The sequence below is a fragment of the Mercenaria mercenaria genome, chromosome 18 (genome assembly GCF_021730395.1).
Source record: "Mercenaria mercenaria strain notata chromosome 18, MADL_Memer_1, whole genome shotgun sequence".
In the NCBI taxonomy this organism is placed as follows: Eukaryota; Metazoa; Mollusca; class Bivalvia; order Venerida; family Veneridae; genus Mercenaria; species Mercenaria mercenaria.
Genome location: NC_069378.1, coordinates 38,949,562 through 38,968,272, shown reverse-complemented (window position 1 = coordinate 38,968,272; position 18,711 = coordinate 38,949,562). Strand labels below are relative to the sequence as shown.

The following is an 18,711-nucleotide window of genomic DNA, read 5'->3' as shown; positions in this document are numbered from 1 at the left end:
CACAAGAGTACACAGCATGTACGCAGCAGAAGTACACAGCATGTACGCCGCAGGACTCGGGCCAGGAGTACACAGCATGTACGCCGCAGGAGTACACAGCATGTACGCCGCAGGGGTAGTACACCGCAGGCTCATTTGCATGTGAAAAGTGTATGTGCCGCGTACATGCTGCGTACTATTTCCCGCATACTAAATTCCTCCAGTGTACATCCTGTGTACTATGTAGTCCACAGCATGTACGCAGCAAGTAGTACGCGGCAGAGCTCATTTGCATGTCAAAAGTGTACTACAAACGTACTATCGGTGTATGTGCGGTGTATATCCTGCGTACTATTTAAAGCCCTTGATTTCAGTACACATCATGTATGCATCATATACGCTGTATGTACACAGCAAGAGTACGCAGCAGGCCTTTTTCTTCTGTAAGGGTTGTGTTCATGAACTGTTGAATTTGTTTGAGTACATAAATAACGGTTTGAGTAAATAAATAACAGTGACTACAGGAATTCGCTCTTAAAATTTCATATATATTCAACAGATACACCTTAAACCCGAGTGAGAGCTAATTGTAAATAAAATAGAATATTTACCAAAAAATGTAATAACAGCAGATTTATGACAACTATTAAATCATAACATTTTTCCAGCAAATATTTTATACACTGGTAATGCAGTAAATTTAAGGTAAATTTTATTTACCATCACATTGTGAAACAATGAACATAAGCTCTGTAGAACTTTTGAGCGACCATATTTTAAGAACAGTTAAAACTAATAATACATTACCCCCAGCAATTTGCTGGTACCCATGGGTCGATTGAGGCAATCATGATTAAGTGCCTTGCCCAAGGACACACTGCAGTGGAAGTAACCAGGAATCAAACCTGGGGCCTTCATATCCGTAAGAAAACATCTTAGCCCTCTAGACCAATGCGTTCATAACAGTACATGTATATTGATTACCGGACCTCTAGATAGCCACTTCCTCAAATATAAATCTCATATGTTCTGGTTTTTTCCTAGACATATCCTGAGCATACAAAAATTGCCAATCATTAATACTTGTGAGATAAATTAAAGGTTTGATTATCATATTTCACGACCCACAGAAGCTACTACAAATGATGTACTGTTGGCTTTGAAGAAAATCAATTACCGGGTATTGCTCAACATCCAAAAATATGTTTATCCGAACACTAGCTAGTTCTAGGATACCTGATTGTCTCCAACTCCTTTGAAATCGTTGAAAGCTACTATTACTTCTTCTAAATTACTTTCTCCATCAAAAGAGTTACTTTTAACCCTTTTAACCACATGTGAATCATTTTCTGGGACTTCTTGGTCGCTTTCCATCAATCATGGATAGTGTTGTTGTTGTTGTACGTGTTGTTGTTGTTGTTGTTGTTTTTTTTTTGAGTCCGTGTCAACAAAGCGCTTAATTCATTCTGAACATAAATGAACATCTGTGCAAGATAAATAGAGCTAAATGATCAACTTGTCGAAAAAAATGTGTGTGATAATTTCTTCTGTTCTTGTCTATAGCCTAGACACACCAATTCTACACAGTTCTAGATCTATCGAGATACTTATGTGGAAATTTACAGTTCCTTTTTGACATGATGTGTTTTTGTAATGTCCTCATGCTGAGGGGGCACCATCATAAGAACACGGCAATAATAGATCTATAGTCTAACTAACTTTCAAGATGCGACCCTATTGATAATAAGTCAAAGGAAGTGGCTATTCCTACGGTCCCGTAAGAATAGCCTCACAGGCTATTCCTACGGCTCTCCCGTAAGAGTAGTGAAATAGCCCGCAGGTGGCTATTCCTACGGCTCTAAAGACAGTTTTGTATGTCCATCTTGAACTGCATTGTACGGAATTAATTTAAATGGTATATTTTCGAACAAATTGTTTACCTTTTAGTATCACATCGAGAGAGAACTTTGCATGTCAATTTTCAAGAAAAAATAGTTATATATAAGGTGGTTTTGAAACGAAAAACATATACGGGTGTTGATTTCGCCAGATTCTACTGTATACGCAGAAATTTTAAATGACAGGCAAGATCAAGATATAAAAGTTAAAGTGATGATTTTTTAAAGAATCATTTTAAGCTTTTATTCACGAAAAACGTTTGAGGGTGTTGATTTGGACAGAATTTATATACGAAAAAATCTCAAGTAAAAGGCAAAATCAAGACATAAAATCTAAAGTGTTGAATACTTTTTAAAATCCTTTTAAGCTTTTATTAAGTATATATTTCTATGTGTGCATGCCAATTTTCAAGAAAAAAAAATACTTATACTAAGTATTAATTAGAAACGAAAAGTATATACGGGTGTTGATTTTGCCAGATAGACATCGACATGCAAAATCAAGTCATAAAGTCATAAAGATTACAGGGAGCACTTTGGTAAAAATTATTATCATTTCATTTCAAACCACAGTTTGTGGTTCCCATATCTTGCCATCCAAATTAATTGCCTTATTTTTTCAGTTCACTTAGAGATAATCGTCTTTAAGATACAATGTATGTAAGTGTTATTTTACATTGTTTTAAAGAAAAGGAAGTAATATTCAAATCACTGAACTTAGCGCAAATATCTGTTAAAAACCAATAATTACTGGTATGTTGTTAGTACCAGGTAGATAAATGGTTTATAGCGGTGGAAGAACAATTCATCAGATAATAGTTTGTACTGTTTTTCAAGGAATTTGTTTAATTTTTCAAAGTTTCTTTTTAAGAGTTTTACTTCAGTTTAGACCACAATTACTGCCTGTGCTTGTGAACATGTAGAAAATATTATAAGTCTTCTTATAAAACAATGCATTAGATAAGGGGTTTCACATTCTGAGTACATTTTCATGTTTTTATTGAAAAGGGGAAAATCTGGGTGAATTCGCCAATTTCACAATAGATACTTATTTGGCAGATGTGAAATAAGTACATGCACTTGTTAAAGGACGTGTCTTAAAGAAGCTGCATAAAAATTTGATCTTTTCAAGGAAAAATAAGTTTTCTAATACCACTTGCATTTGGCCTCCATTACATGTTCATTATCATTAAGTCACTGTTAAATTCTGATTGGAAGGTAGGTGCATTTTCTTTCGGGTGGTGATCAAATATTCATGCATTAAGGCTTTCATTGCCGGACAGCTACATATTGTGTGTGAAAATGCTTAACATAACATTGACAGGAAAATGTGTCATTTGATGATTTTCCAGCCTTTCTGGTACTAGAGGAAGAATCCAGGCGCTTGCCAGGCACGTAGGAAGCATTTTTAGACAACAACAACAACAACAAACTTTATTAGCAATATCGACATAACATGTCTTTGGCTAATGAACAGATAAAACTATAATAAATAACTAGATCTACATGCACATGAGTAAACATTACAATTATATGTATAATAAAAGAAATTCATATCAATGGTCTTAACTATAACATTTCTGCCCTTAATTTATATGACTCGTTGATAAATTTACAAATATTTATTACAGTTTTTCTTTTTCTTGACCTCATTAATCTGTTGAATTTCTGCATAGTAGGCCATGAAAGATGTGGTATGTATTTTGATCGAATATTGGAATATTTGCAGCAAGTCATCAAAAAATGATATATTTTAGAGTGGGGACGGGAGCTAGGGTGGCGTACATTTTGAAAGTCAGCCGACCTATAACAAAACCCAGTTCCATAAAATGTTAACAACGTTTTTTTTGTGTGTTTTTTTTTTTTAAAAAAGTGGTTGTTAAAACCTCAAAAACAACTACAAAACTGCAGGACACAGCTAAAATTGACTCGTTGTCAAAAGATTGTTAAGAGAATTAGCTTAATTGGTCAAATTATTGGGAGGGGGCGCCCTGGGCGTGAAACTGAAAAGTAAACAATTTGTTCGAAAATATACCAGTTGAATTAATTCAGAACAATGCAATACAAGGTGGACATACAAACTGTCTTTAGAGCCGTAGGAATAGCCACCTGCGGGCTATTTCACTATTCTTACGGGAGAGCCGTAGGAATAGCCTGTGAGGCTATTCTTACGGGACCGTAGGAATAGCCACTTCCTAAGTCAAAATAATTCGACATTCAGATTGTTTTATATTTGTGACTGCCCTTACAGAAGAAAAAGGCCTGCTGCGTACTCTTGCTGTGTACATACAGTGTATATGATGCGTACATGATGTGTACTGAAATCAAGGGCTTTAAATAGTACGCAGGATATACACCGCACATACACCGATAGTACGTTTGTAGTACACTTTTGACATGCAAATGAGCTCTGCCGCGTACTACTTGCTGCGAACATGCTGTGGACTACATAGTACACAGGATGTACACTGGAGGAATTTAGTATGCGGGAAATAGTACGCAGCATGTACGCGGCACATACACTTTTCACATGCAAATGAGCCTGCGGTGTACTACCCCTGCGGCGTACATGCTGTGTACTCCTGCGGCGTACATGCTGTGTACCCCTGGCCCGAGTCCTGCGGCGTACATGCTGTGTACTTCTGCTGCGTACATGCTGTGTACTCTTGTGGCGAAACTGCTTTGATAATGTAAATTCCTTACCCCACCAACTTTCATATGCAAATGCTGATCATTTGGACAGAAAAAAAAACAGAAAAAAGATAAGTGACATGCATCAATAAGTATTTACCCTTACCAAAATAATGTAGATTGATGTTATCAAATAAATTAGTATGCTTTTCTTCATCCACTTTTCAATGAAATAAATCAATTTTTGTAGCATGTAATTTGGTAAACATTTGAAGATAATGGCGTAAATGCATCAAGGGGAAACAGCTTTAATGCAACTAAATAATAATATAAGTGTTATGACTTATTATAGATGATGTGTGCGTAGTATGTATTTATTTTGATTAAAATCCATCTGAGAACAATCTAGGACTGGAATTATATAAGCATTTATACACTTTTACGTGCGTAAAAAGTAGCGCACCAAAAAATTTTGGATTGATTTTTTCCAATGGGGCTAGCGCAATTAGCCAAAAACGTTCTGAAAATATACGAGCGGCAAATCCGATGAACAACTTTTTAATTTGGTGAGGCCTTAATGAGTTAACATAATGAGCATTAAAGCCTTTATTAAACATGATAGAATGGTGTTTTGCCCAAGAGTATTCAAATAACAGTGAGAGCTATTAATTCTTCTCATTCGGGCGCTGTTGAGGCATTATCTTGGTAATTATTTCATGTATTACAAAATGTAATGCAACGAAGTTCAAATAAGGCTTTTCAATTATCCAAGTTAGAAAGCTCCAGGATTAATTCAAAATGAAAAAGAATATATTTTTTACACTGCATGCAAGGTGCAGCTCAGAAATCACTAAGATGTAAGCTTCACAAATGAACATTGCAAATAGTTTGGCAAATTTTCATTGTTCAGAATACCGGTAATTTGAACTATTCTATGCTATTAAGATAAAAGTTACTCGGAAATCAAGTTCTTGCTTCCAAAAAAAAAAAAAATGTACAAATCCTTCCTGCGTGAAGTGTACTTCAGACTTTTACCTAAAAAAATTCAAAGTATAAACACCAAAAGAAAATGAACAAGTCCCTCCCGCGTATATGAAGTTTACTTCAGACTTTAACTTATAAAAAAAAAAAAAACTAAGTATAAATGCCAAAAGAAATTGTACAAGTCCTTCCCGCGTATATGAAGTGTACTGCACAAATTTCAAAGTATCTGCAGTGTACATGCAGTGTACTATTTTCTTGTACAAGTCCCTCCTGCGTACATGCAGTGTACTCCTTAAATTTTCAGAGTCTGTGCTGCGTACTTGAAGTGTACTAGTGACCTCCTGCGTACATGCTGTGTACTCGTCGAAATAGTACGCGGCATGTACGCGGCATGCGGTGTATGTAAAATGTACTCCTCTGGCGTACTACTGTGTTCGCGGCATATACACAGCAAATACGCATCATGTACGCCACAGAGGCTTGCTTCTGTAAGGGTGGCTTAGATTGCGAGTGGGGATATCGTCGGTTCTACAGATAGAGGAGCAACTCCAATTTAAACATGTTGGCGCAGTTAAACTCTTTATATTTTTTGGTAGTATCACTATTTTGCTTTCAAAATGAAGGAGGCACATTTTATACTGTCTAAAATTGCACTGAAATGTCCACTATAGAGATAACTAATTTTCGAAATCAGACGTTTAACACATGCACATGAGATCAAAAATCTATGTCGGCGATCTAGGGTTAAATTAAATTGCATGGTACTGAAATTTAAATATCGAGACAATTACTAAACTGTTATGCTCAAATGATTAGTTAATGATATACATCTTGAACAAAACATCGCTTTTTTCAATATGCACATGTGTCAATCATTTGTATATTGACCGCGTACCTTTTGTGTTTTGACAACAGATACGTTACAACATCTATTCACTTCAAATACTCGGGTGCGTAATGCATGTTCCGGAATAACTCTTGACAGTTTGAATGTTTAATGATATGATTATCAAAAAAATATTTATTTATAACTGAAATAAACATTTCTAAACATATTGTAGAAAATAAGATAAGATGATGTTCAACTGCCACCGTCTTTCAATTTGTTTTGAACAGATACGTTACGAAGTGTTTCATTCAGCATGCATTTATATTGCATTTATCTAGAAATGTTACTGGACAGTGTAGTAGAACACGTGTTTAACTTTGTATCCAAATTAAAGTATTTAACTTTCAGTCCAGATTTCATATTTTTTCACTTGAGAAAACATATTAAAAACAGATACATTACAAACAACAGATACGATATACGACTGTGCTATAAAAGTGTAAAAATGTTTGAATTGTTTGAATAATCATCACCTTAATATAAAGTTTTAGAAAAAAGTTGATGGCGGATTTATTATTGATATCTGAAGTTAATAATTAAGACTTCATAAATACTGAATAAAACAGATACGTTACAATTTCAATTTTTTATGTTAGATGTTCAAATTACAGATTTTCTATACAAAACATTAACATTTTGTGTTATATTTCTTTATTTTCAAATAAAATCATACCAAAATGTATGAAATATAAAGCAAATGTAACGCCAATTAATCAATTTAAAAAATGAGACAGATACGTTTATACGAAATGGGTAGACAATTTTCACTAAAAAGACTGTATCTTCAGATATATCTAAGAACCAACAGTTATATTGTTCATATAGTATGTTTCCCTCATCTATTCACTACGTTAATCTACATGATGATATAGATCTTATTTCGTAATCCAATATAATATAAAATTATTAAGACAACTGATATTTGTGTAAATTACGTTATTTTTTCCATACCATTTGATTTACTTTATCAATCATAATATATAAATAACTTTATTTCTTATTAAACTATACAGAGTATTTAGTCTGAACAGGAAAATAACGGACACAAATATTGTTATGTGTTATATTAAAATATTTTTTGAATGAAAATTCGCAGTGTAACGTATCTGTCGCTGATTTACAGCTATCTTTGAAAAATCAATAAAATAACGAAAATTTTTCGATAGTTGACTAAAAGATTTGATTTGTGTACTCCAAAGGCATGAAACAACTAAATAAAAACAAATCTGATTATATTTGGGAACATCAGATGTGGGCACACTTTTACTGTCCAAGTTGCTCCTCTATCTGTAGAATGGACGATATTGCCCATATGAAAAAATTATCTCAATATTTCCTAAGATCGCGTCAAATTAGTTGGACTAGATGCGACCCTGCCCTGGTCTATGAAATATTGAGTTATTTCTCTTATGGGCAATTAGCCTTACCCATTTGGCTTGTCAGGATGACTTATTTTATGAGCTGATATTTTATAGTTGTCATCCCTCAAAAGTTATCACGCTGTCTCGAAACATCCTATTATTTGGACTAGTGGGCAATATCTCCACTCGCGTCTAACACTTGAAAGACCAAAAGAGTGGGGGAAATTTCCTATGAAATTTTCATAACTGCCGATTGATTTTGTTGCAAATATGAGATAAAGTCAAATAAAACTATTTATCAAAAGGGGATTCAATTCCTCATTAATTTAAGTAAAAATTATTAAATAATTTCCAAAAATACACGAATTTCCTGGTGAATTAAACCTTTTTTGTATGTTAAAGTACATGCACGATTAACGTTTACCGTGTGTACACGCTACACTTATGCACAAGCGATAAAACCAATAACTTTACATGACGGTGTACTGTGATTTATCCTCCATTATTTTTGTCCTACAATTTCAAATTGATGTTAATTAATACAAACTTACTTTAACTTAGCTACCAAGTGAGTAGAAGGGACAAGAGGTGTGTTATTGATTTTATTCGCTCTGACGTCATCCGGAAACAAAAAATAATTTCAAACACTAAGTAGGTTAGAGTTTATTAATGTGCATTTACAAAACTTAATCAGCCTCGTGGCTGCGCTGTTCATAGCTGTCAGATTAAACTTTGTAAATACACATTAAAAAACACTAATTAACCTATACTAAAAGCAAAATGAATAATTAAAATCAGTTTTTATCAAATATAAATTGTACCTTGTATTTTTAGCTCCACTATTCGGAGAACAGGGGGGCTATTCTACTCGCCCCGGCGTCGGCGTGACCTTTCTTGGTTAAAATTTTTCGGCAACCTTTGTTTTTCTGTCATATCTTTGTTACTATTGCTTATATCTTACTGTAACTTCACATAAACATTGTCCAGTATACAAACAAAGTAAATATAGGGGCTAAGCCCATTATACCCAAGGTCAAGGTCACCAAGGTGTTATACTTAGGTTATTTTTAAGGTTAAACTTTTTCGGCAACCTTTGTTTTTCTGTCATATCTTTGTTACTATTGCTTATATCTTACTATAACTTCACATAAAAAATTGTCCAGTATACAAACAAAGTATGTGTAGGGGCTGAGCCCATTATACCCAAGGTCAAGGTCACCAAGGTGTTATACTTAGGTTATCTTTAAGGTTAAAGTTTTTCGGCAACCTTTGTTTTTCTGTCATAGCTTTGTTACTATTGCTTATATCTTACTGTAACTTTACATAAACATTGTCCAGCATACAACAAAGTATGTACAGGGGCTGGGCCCATTATACCCAAGGTCAAGGTCACCAAGGTGTTATACTTAGGTTATTTTTAAGGTTAAAGTTTTTCGGCAACCTTTGTTTTTCTGTCATATCTTTTTTTTTTTTTTTTTTTTTTTTTTTAGGGGGATAATGTTTTTATTTCATAAGACATATAAATAATTACAGACAAGCTCTATGGCTTTTCAATGACTACACTAACATTTTAACAAGGAACTACATGTACTCATCATTCAATATAACATATATGTAACTATACAGATTCAATACCCCCTTCTTTATGGTGCAGAATAGAGCAAACGAGAAAACGGACAAAATAAATTGCAACAAAAAATATAAATATTGTATACAGTGCAAACAAGAAAGATTGCTACAGATTTTCACATTACTGTAAAAGGTTGATAATTTTTTGATAACTATTTAATTTATTGGTTTATATATTCATTGTACAATATTCAGTACTATTTAGTTTCAAAATTACCATTCAAATGTAGTTAACATAAAAAGTGTCTTACAATTGCCCATCTGTCAAATTCTAAATCAGTCATATTTGAAGCTTGATATATCTCCCATGAGAACTAAAGGCTATTTCTTAAACCAGCAATGCTAGGCATAACCTGGTTCCGTTTACATAAGTATATATACTTTATTGTTTCTAAAAAAAGAATATCTAACATGTAGTCTTTTCTCCCAGATCCCAACAAAACAGTCAACTTATTTATTTCACCATTTGGGTCAAAATGTTCAAGTTCATTTATTATATATTGTATGACTGGCTTAACCTTTGAACTTTCCCAAAAGAGATGGATCAAAGTTTCCTCCTGGCTCTGACAAAAAGTGCACAAGTTATTATTCTTAATTTTCATTTTAAACAGTAGGGAGTTTGTTGCTAAAATTCTATGTATTATTCTCGTTTGTAACCACTGTATGTATGTATCTCGTGTACACTTAAAAACAACTATACATAAGGTTCCAATTTATACTATTTTCACTTAAGCAGTCCCACTTAGTTTGACTTTCTGTCATATCTTTGTTACTATTGCTTATATCTTACTGTAAGTTCACGTAAACATTGTTCAGCATACAAAAAAGGTATGTGCAGGGGCTGGGCCCATTATACTTAAGGTCAAGTCATAAAGTTGTTATACTTGGAATTATTTTCATGTTAAATTTTTTCGAAAGCTTCGTTTATAGACATATCTTTGGTACTTTAAAAGATAATGACTTGAAATTAAAAATATATCTTTATGATCATCATCTGCATGTGTGGTTACAAACCCCATAACTCTAATTGTATTTTGACAGAATTATGCCCCTTTTGTACTTAAATTTTTTTTTGCAATCTTCGCTTTCTGGATATAACTTTAATGCAATATAAGATAAAGACTTGAAACTTAAAATGTATCTTTATCATCATCATCTGCATGTGTGGTAACAATCCCCATAACTCTGATTTGTATTTTTGACCAAATTATGCCTCTTTCATACTTAAATTTTTTAACAAACTTCATTTTCTGGACATAACTTTGGTACTATATAAGATAATGACTTGAACTCAAAATATATCTTTACCATCATCATCTGCATGTGTGGTAACAATCCCAATAACTCTAATTTGTGTTCTTGACAGAATTATGCCCCTTGGTGTATCTTCCTTTTAAAGTAGAGGTCTCTTATTAAGACATATATTCATTTTACTGTCAAATCGCCGAATGGTGGAGCGCGCTGTCTTACGGACAGCTCTTGTTATATTAACATATTAATCAGAGGAAATAATAATAATTGTAATAAATAACTACATGCACATGAGTAAACATTAAATTACAATTCTCGTATAGGTTAGTGTTTATTAGTAAGCATTTATTAAATTAAATTGGTCTGGTGCGGCGCAGCCCACGCGACCAATTTAATTTGATAAATGCTTACTAATAAACACTAACCTGTTTAGTGTTTGAAATTATTTTTTGTTTACAAATTTAAGCTCAGCCTACAGTAGGTGACTTACCGGGTTAATAAACGACTGGAAGTAAATGTTGATTTACCAAAATAAATTTCCTGATAATTTGAAAAATACTGCAATGCCATTGGACAAAAAATAATTTCAAACACTAATGTGTAATAAAACACACTACTGTTTCTGTCTGTTAGATATAGGAAATGACACAAAAATGACAGTTTTTCATGAGTTCAAACTTTTTCGCTCAATGTTTAAAGTAATTTAAAGAGCTCAAAATTCACTCAATACTTGCTTTATCAATGGTTAATAGGTGTTATTAACACCTATTTAAATAGCATCCCATTACAGATAATTTCAATATATATTTCATATGTAGGGGCCTCCGTGGCCGAGTGGTTAAGGTCGCTGACTTCAAATCACTTGCCCCTCATCGATGTGGGTTTGAGCCTCACTCTGGGCGTTGAATTCTTCATGTGAGGAAGCCATCCAGCTGGCTTACGGAAGGTCGGTGGTTCTACCCAGGTGCCCATTTCGTGATAAAATAATGCACGGAGGGGCACCTGGGGTCATCCTCCACCATTAAAGCTGGAATGTCGCCATTATGACCTATCATGTGTCGGTGCGACGTTAAATAAAAAAAAAAAAAATAAAAAATAAAAATTATTTCATATGTGGTAGACTTCATCCTGAAAAGGTACACTTATGCACTGGTACGTTTATATAATGGCACGCTTCCTGAAAAGGTACACTTATGCTCTGGTACGCTTATATAATGGTACGCTTCGTCCTGAAAAGGTACACTTATGCACTGGTACGCTTATATAATGGTACGCTTCGTCCTGTACCTCAACAAGAGAACAGGACAATGGAGCATTCTGTTGTGTTGGCAGGGCACTATGTGACAACACAAGATCAAGACATGTTTTATCATTGCTTCCCTTTGTGGCTGACATACACAGTTAAATGATACATATGTCCAATAATACAGGTAGATCTACTGTAAATAAAATAAAGTACATGTCTGTACATGCTTAGTACCCTCACTGAGCCAGTCATATCCTTTTTTATTTAATGCGAAAATGAAGTTAAGCACTTCTGTGAATGATGGAAGTGAATCAAAAAAACAATACTTTGTCATGTCCTTATGTTGTTGCTTGGTGCCCCTGCCAGCAGAACTGTACAACAATTTGAATGCTTCTTAGTTGTGTTCTGTTGCATAGTGCCCCTGCCAGCAGTAAAAGACAACAAAATAGGACGTCAACTTGACAGAAATTTTTTTTGCGTTGTCACCCTTCTTTTGTGATGTCCTTGTGCTGGTGGAGGTGCCGCCACTTTAGCATGAAATGGCAGAAATAAGCCACCAATACTATATACTTTTTAACACTTTTTGCAAGGCATAAATGAACATTGTGTGCAAGGGAAATAAATGTTCCATTGACAGCAGTTTATAGAACTTGGAACAAAGTGAATAATCATGAAATTATGAAAAATATGGATGGTAGATGTAACTCACATAACTGGAAACACAAGACCTCTACTTCTGCAGAAACTACTTCAGACCTCGATTTAGATCTAGATTTCAAACTAAAGCGTGCACTCAGATCTGGAGATATTTTATCATTTAAAAGGCTGGTTAAAGGAGGTGTAAATGTCAACTCCTGTTACTGGGTAATTATTTCTGTCAGAACATTTGCAAATTCCAGACAAGGTGTTAGTTAGAACCTGTTTTTAGCTCACCTGTCACAAAGTGACAAGGTGAGCTTTTGTGATCGCGCGGCGTCCCTTGTCTGTGCATAAACTTTTGCTTGTGACCACTCTAGAGGTCACATTTTTCATGGGATCTTTATGAAAATTGGTCAGCATGTTCATCTTGATGATATCTAGGTCAAGTTCGAAACTGGGTCATGTGTGGTCCAAAACTAGGTCAGTAGGTCTAAAAATAGAAAACCCTTGTGACCTCCCTAGAGGCCATATTTTTCAATGGATCTTCATGAAAATTGGTCAGAATGTTCACCTTGGTGATATCTAGGTCAAGTTGGAAACAGGGTCACATGCGGTCCAAAACTAGGTCAGTAGGTCTAAAAATAGAAAATCCTTAAGACTTCCCTAGAGGCCATATTTTTCAATGGATCTTCATGAAAATTGGTCAGAATGTTCACCTTGATGATATCTAGGTCAGGTTCGAAACTGGGTCATGTGTGGTCAAAAACTAGGTCAGTAGGTCTAAAAATAGAGAAACCTTGTGACCTCTCTAGAGGCCATACTTTTCAATGGATCTTCATGAAAATTGGTCAGAATGTTCACCTTGATGATATCTAGTTCAAGTTCGAAACTGGGTCACATGCCATCAAAACCTAGGTCATTAGGTCAAATGATAGAAAAACCTTGTGACCTCTCTAGAGGCGATATTTATCATGGGATCTGTATGAAGGTTGGTTTGAATATTCATCTTGACGATATCTAGGTCAAGTTCGAAACTGGGTCAACTGCGGTCAAAAACTAGGTCAGTAGGTCTAAAAATAGAAAAACCTTGTGACCTCCCTAGAAGCCATATCTTTCAATTGATCTTCATGAAAATTGGTCAGAATGTTCACCTTGATGATATCTAGGTCAAGTTCGAAACTGGGTCAACTGCGGTCAAAAACTAGGTCAGTAGATTTAAAAATAGAAAATCCTAGTGACCTCCCTAGAGGCCATATTTTTCAATGAATCTTCATGAAAATTAGAATGTTCACCTTGATGATATCTAGGTCAAGTTCGAAACTGGGTTACATGCGGTCAAAAACTAGGTCAGTAGGTCTAAAAATAGAAAAACCTTGTGACCTCTCTAGAGTCTATACTTTTCATTTGGATCTTCATGAAAATTGGTCAGAATATTTACTTTGATGATATCTAGTTTAATTTTGAAACTGGGTCACGTGCCATCAAAAACTAGGTCAGTAGGTCAAATAATAGAAAAACCTTGTGACCTCTCTAGAGGCGATATTTATCATGGGATCTGTATGAAGGTTGGTTTGAATATTCATCTTGACGATATCTAGGTCAAGTTCGAAACTGGGTCAACTGCGGTCAAAAACTAGGTCAGTAGGTCTAAAAATAGAAAAACCTTGTGACCTCCCTAGAAGCCATATCTTTCAATTGATCTTCATGAAAATTGGTCAGAATGTTCACCTTGATGATATCTAGGTCAAGTTCGAAACTGGGTCAACTGCGGTCAAAAACTAGGTCAGTAGATTTAAAAATAGAAAATCCTAGTGACCTCCCTAGAGGCCATATTTTTCAATGAATCTTCATGAAAATTAGAATGTTCACCTTGATGATATCTAGGTCAAGTTCGAAACTGGGTTACATGCGGTCAAAAACTAGGTCAGTAGGTCTAAAAATAGAAAAACCTTGTGACCTCTCTAGAGTCTATACTTTTCATTTGGATCTTCATGAAAATTGGTCAGAATATTTACTTTGATGATATCTAGTTTAATTTTGAAACTGGGTCACGTGCCATCAAAAACTAGGTCAGTAGGTCAAATAATAGAAAAACCTTGTGACCTCTCTAGAGGCGATATTTTTCATGGGATCTGTATGAAAGTTGGTCTGAATATTCATCTTGATGATATCTAGGTCAAGTTCGAAACTGGGTCAGCTGCGGTCAAAAACTAGGTCAGTAGGTCTACGTCGTCCGTGTGTAAACTTTTGCTTGTGACCACTTTAGTTTAAGATCCAGCATTGAAATTTAGATGAAATGTACAGTTTTGCACACCAATCTTTAAACTGTCTTTCTGTGACCATAAATGTGACCTACTGATCTACTTTCTGATATTTTAGCATCAGTTTGCCATTTGAAACATGTGGTTCAATATACTCAGGTGAGCAATTCAGGGTCATCATGACCCTCTTGTTATAGTGGAGATTTTAAGCTTATTCTAGTCACCCTGGTGCCGGCATCACACCTCAGTTAAAGTTTGCATACAAGGACATATAGCCATTATTTAAAGGCATATAGCTTTGAAACTTATTTTTTTCAATTACCAACCGCACATGGTCAAGTCCCATAACTCTAACATGTATTTTTGCCAAATTTATGCCCCCTTTGGACAAAGTTTTATAGAATCCCGGTTTAAGTTTTGCATGCAAGTTACTATCTCCAAAACTAATGTAGATATTGAATTGAAACTTCACATGTCTTCAGGGTTATACAGCTAGGTGATAGAAAAGCTTGCTGTCATTTTAATGAAGGTATGCCCTGTTTTGTTTATAGTCATTTTTTATCCAATTTTATTAGATTTCAAGTTTTCCCTTAAAGAAAAAATGTGTGTAATATGTTTGAGGAATTGCCACATTGTGGGACAGTATTAGAATTATCAAATCATGCAGGGCAGTTCTAGAATAGCTCTTATTGTCATACTGAACATATATAACAAAATGTAACTTTGTCAAAATATTATTTTAAAACCTATCAACTGTCCCTTTAAGCACAACTGTAAGAAGTATATCGTACTTGACCTGGCATCAGCTTTGGCATCCATTCCACAGCCACACCTTGGTTAATGTTTTGAAGCACTTTCACTATATCTCTGTTATTTCTGAATTGATTTGATTCAAAGTTAAAATAGTAGTTCTATATTATCATACACATTATAGGTTACACGGTATTGAATACATTTCTTCTTTGTGTGAAATTAATATAAATGATAGATACTTAATCTCATAAATAGTTTGTGGTAGATAATCAATCATGTTAATTGTCAATGATAGATAATTAATCTTAGTAGTCAGTGATACATATTTCACATATACATAATTATACCTCCACCAAACATGTTTGGAGGGGGGTATATAGGAGTCAGTTTTGTCGCGTCCCGTCCCGTCCCGAAATCTATTATCTCAGTTATTACTGAATGGATTTGATTCAAACCTAAAATAGATGTTCCACCTTATCACCCACATCATGTGACACAAGGTGCATAACTCTTACTCCAAGTTTTCATGAATTATGTCCCCTTTTACTTAGAATTTAAGGTTAATTTTGTTGTATTTTCACTATATCTCAGTTATTACTGAATGGATTTGATTCAAACTTAAAATATTGTTCCACCTCATCCCCACATCATGTGACATAAGGTGCTTAACTCTGACATCAATTTTTTATGAATTATGTCCCCTTTTTACTTTAAATTTAAGGTTGATTTTGATGTATTTTCACTATATCTCAGTTATTACAAAATGGATTTGATTTAAACTTAAAATAGATGTTCCACCTCATCACCCACATCATGTTACACAAGGTGCATAACTCTGACACCAATTTTTCTTGAATTATGTCCCCTTTTACTTAGAATTTAAGGTTAATTTTGATGTATTTTCACTATATCTCATTCTGATTGGCTTAGAGCCAAAGGGAAGTAGCCTTTTTTTTTGCCTTTTGTACTGAGGTTCTTCCCCTTAAATTCCAGGAATTAGTCTATTTTTAGAAGTCCTATTTTTAGATTTTCAATATTTTTGATATTTTTCTAACTTTTTTATTATAAGTCCTATGTAAAAAGTAAATACATTTTTCTGTGGTAACATGGGTCGGTAAGACATTTTTTTTTGTATTCACTTTTAGTGTATCTCTAATATTAGAGATTTTTTATATTTACCTCATCCCTCATCCAGGGCACATAATTATACTAGTATTACTTATATGTGGAAGCCCAGGATGAAGTACTCCAAAGACGAGTAATCTTCTTTTTAAGTATTAAGCTTTTTTGACATTTTTATATTATTCTAAGTATTTTTAAGATTACTTATGGTTGCCATTCTTCTGTGACAAGACCGTATGGATGGGGTATGAGTCACTCCTGTGACAGTTCTAGTTTATCTTAGTAGTCAGTGATAGATAATTAATCTAAGTAGTTGGTGATACATAATTAATTTTAGTAGTCAGTGATTGATAATTAATCTAAGCAGTCGGTGATACATAATTAATTTTAGTAGTCAGTGATTGATAATTAATCTTAGCAGTAGGTGATACATAATTAATTTTAGTAGTCAGTGATTGATAATCATTCTTAGTAGTCGGTGATACATAATTAATTTTAGTAGTCAGTGATTGATAATTAATCTTAGTAGTTGGTGATACATAATTAATTTTAGTAGTCAGTGATTGATAATTAATCTTAGTAGTTGGTGATACATAATTAATTTTAGTAGTCAGAGATTGATAATTAATCTTAGTAGTCAGTGATACATAATTGATCTTAGTAGTCAGCGATAGATAATTAATTTTAGTAGTCAGTGATAGATAATTAATCTTAGTAGTCAGTGATACATAATTAATCTTAGTAGTCAGCGATAGATAATTAATTTTAGTAGTCAGTGATAGATAATTAATCTTAGTAGTCAGTGATACATAATTAATCTTAATAGTCAGTGATAGATAATTAATTTTAGTAGTTGGTGATACATATTTCACATATACATAATTGATCTTAGTAGTCAGTGATACATAATTAATTTTAGTAGTCAGTGATTGATAATTAATTTTAGTAGTCAGTGATAGATAATTAATCTTAGTAGTCAGTGATACATAATTAATCTTAGTAGCCAGCGATAGATAATTAATTTTAGTAGTCAGTGATAGATAATTAATTTTAGTAGTCAGTGATACATAATTAATCTTAGTAGTCAGTGATACATAATTAATCTTAGTAGTCAGCGATAGATAATTAATTTTAGTAGTCAGTGATACATAATTAATTTTAGTAGTCAGTGATAGATAATTAATTTTAGTAGTTGGTGATACATATTTCACATATACATAATTGATTTTAGTAGTCAGTGATAGGTAATTAATCTTAGTAGTCAGTGATACATATTTCACATATACATAATTGATCTCAGTAGTCAGTGATAGGTAATTAATCTTAGTAGTCAGTGATACATATTTCACATATACATAATTGATCTTAGTAGTCAGTGATTGATAATTAATCATAGTAGTCAGTGATACATAATTGATCTTAGTAGTCAGTGACAAATAAAATTAATTTTAGTAATCAGTGATTGATAATTGATCTTAGTAGTCAGTCTTAGTAGTCAGTGAAAGATAATTAATTTTAGTAGTCAGTGATAAATATTTCGCATATACATAATTGATCTTAGTAGTCAGTGATTGATAATTAATCTTAGTAGTCAGTTATACATAATTGATCTTAGTAGTCAGTGATTGATAATTAATCTTAGTAGTCAGTGATTGATAATCAATTTTAGTAGTCAGTGATAGATAATTAATTTTAGTAGTCAGTGATAGATAATTAATCTAAGTAGTCAGTGATACATAATTAATCTTAGTAGTCAGTGATAGATAATTAATTTTAGTAGTCAGTGATACATAATTAATCTTAGTAGTCAGTGATTGATAATCAATTTTAGTAGTCAGTGATACATAATTAATCTTAGTTGTCAGTGATACATAATTAATTTTAGTAGTCAGTGATTTATAATCAATTTTTTGAGGTCAGTGGTACATAATTAATCTTAGTAGTCAGTGATAGATAACTAATCTTAGTAGTCAACCATCAATGTCAAGGTCATGTTTGGAGGTCAAAGGTTTATCAGGTTATTTACATGTAAAAGAATTGTTCTATTTCAGTACAACAGTACATACAT

At 33.5% G+C, this 18,711-nt stretch overlaps 1 protein-coding gene and 1 long non-coding RNA gene across 6 annotated transcripts in view; one reads left to right on the top strand and one right to left on the bottom strand.

The window, feature by feature from the left end:
• Positions 1-1,407, bottom strand: part of LOC123538514 (protein arginine N-methyltransferase 2-like) — a 50,324-nt gene extending 48,917 nt beyond the window's left edge. The window contains exon 1 of one of the 3 annotated variants that reach the window (XM_045322672.2): positions 1,216-1,407. In XM_045322672.2, coding sequence (XP_045178607.1) covers positions 1,216-1,353 — 138 coding nt within the window. In that variant the 5' untranslated portion in view covers positions 1,354-1,407. Of the gene's footprint in view, positions 1-1,156 lie in introns of all 3 variants that reach the window. The other 2 variants (XM_045322674.2, XM_045322675.2) reach the window with 2 other exon arrangements.
• Positions 1,373-18,707, top strand: LOC128550811 (uncharacterized). 3 transcript variants are annotated; one of them, XR_008368489.1, is made up of 3 exons: positions 1,373-1,509; positions 12,285-12,732; positions 18,695-18,707. It is a non-coding gene; the product is annotated as an uncharacterized LOC128550811 (long non-coding RNA). The 3 variants fall into 3 exon arrangements; XR_008368490.1 differs by having other exon boundaries at positions 12,267-12,732; XR_008368491.1 differs by lacking the exon at positions 1,373-1,509 and adding an exon at positions 3,999-9,139 and having other exon boundaries at positions 10,247-12,732.
• The last annotated feature ends 4 nt before the right edge of the window (positions 18,708-18,711 follow it).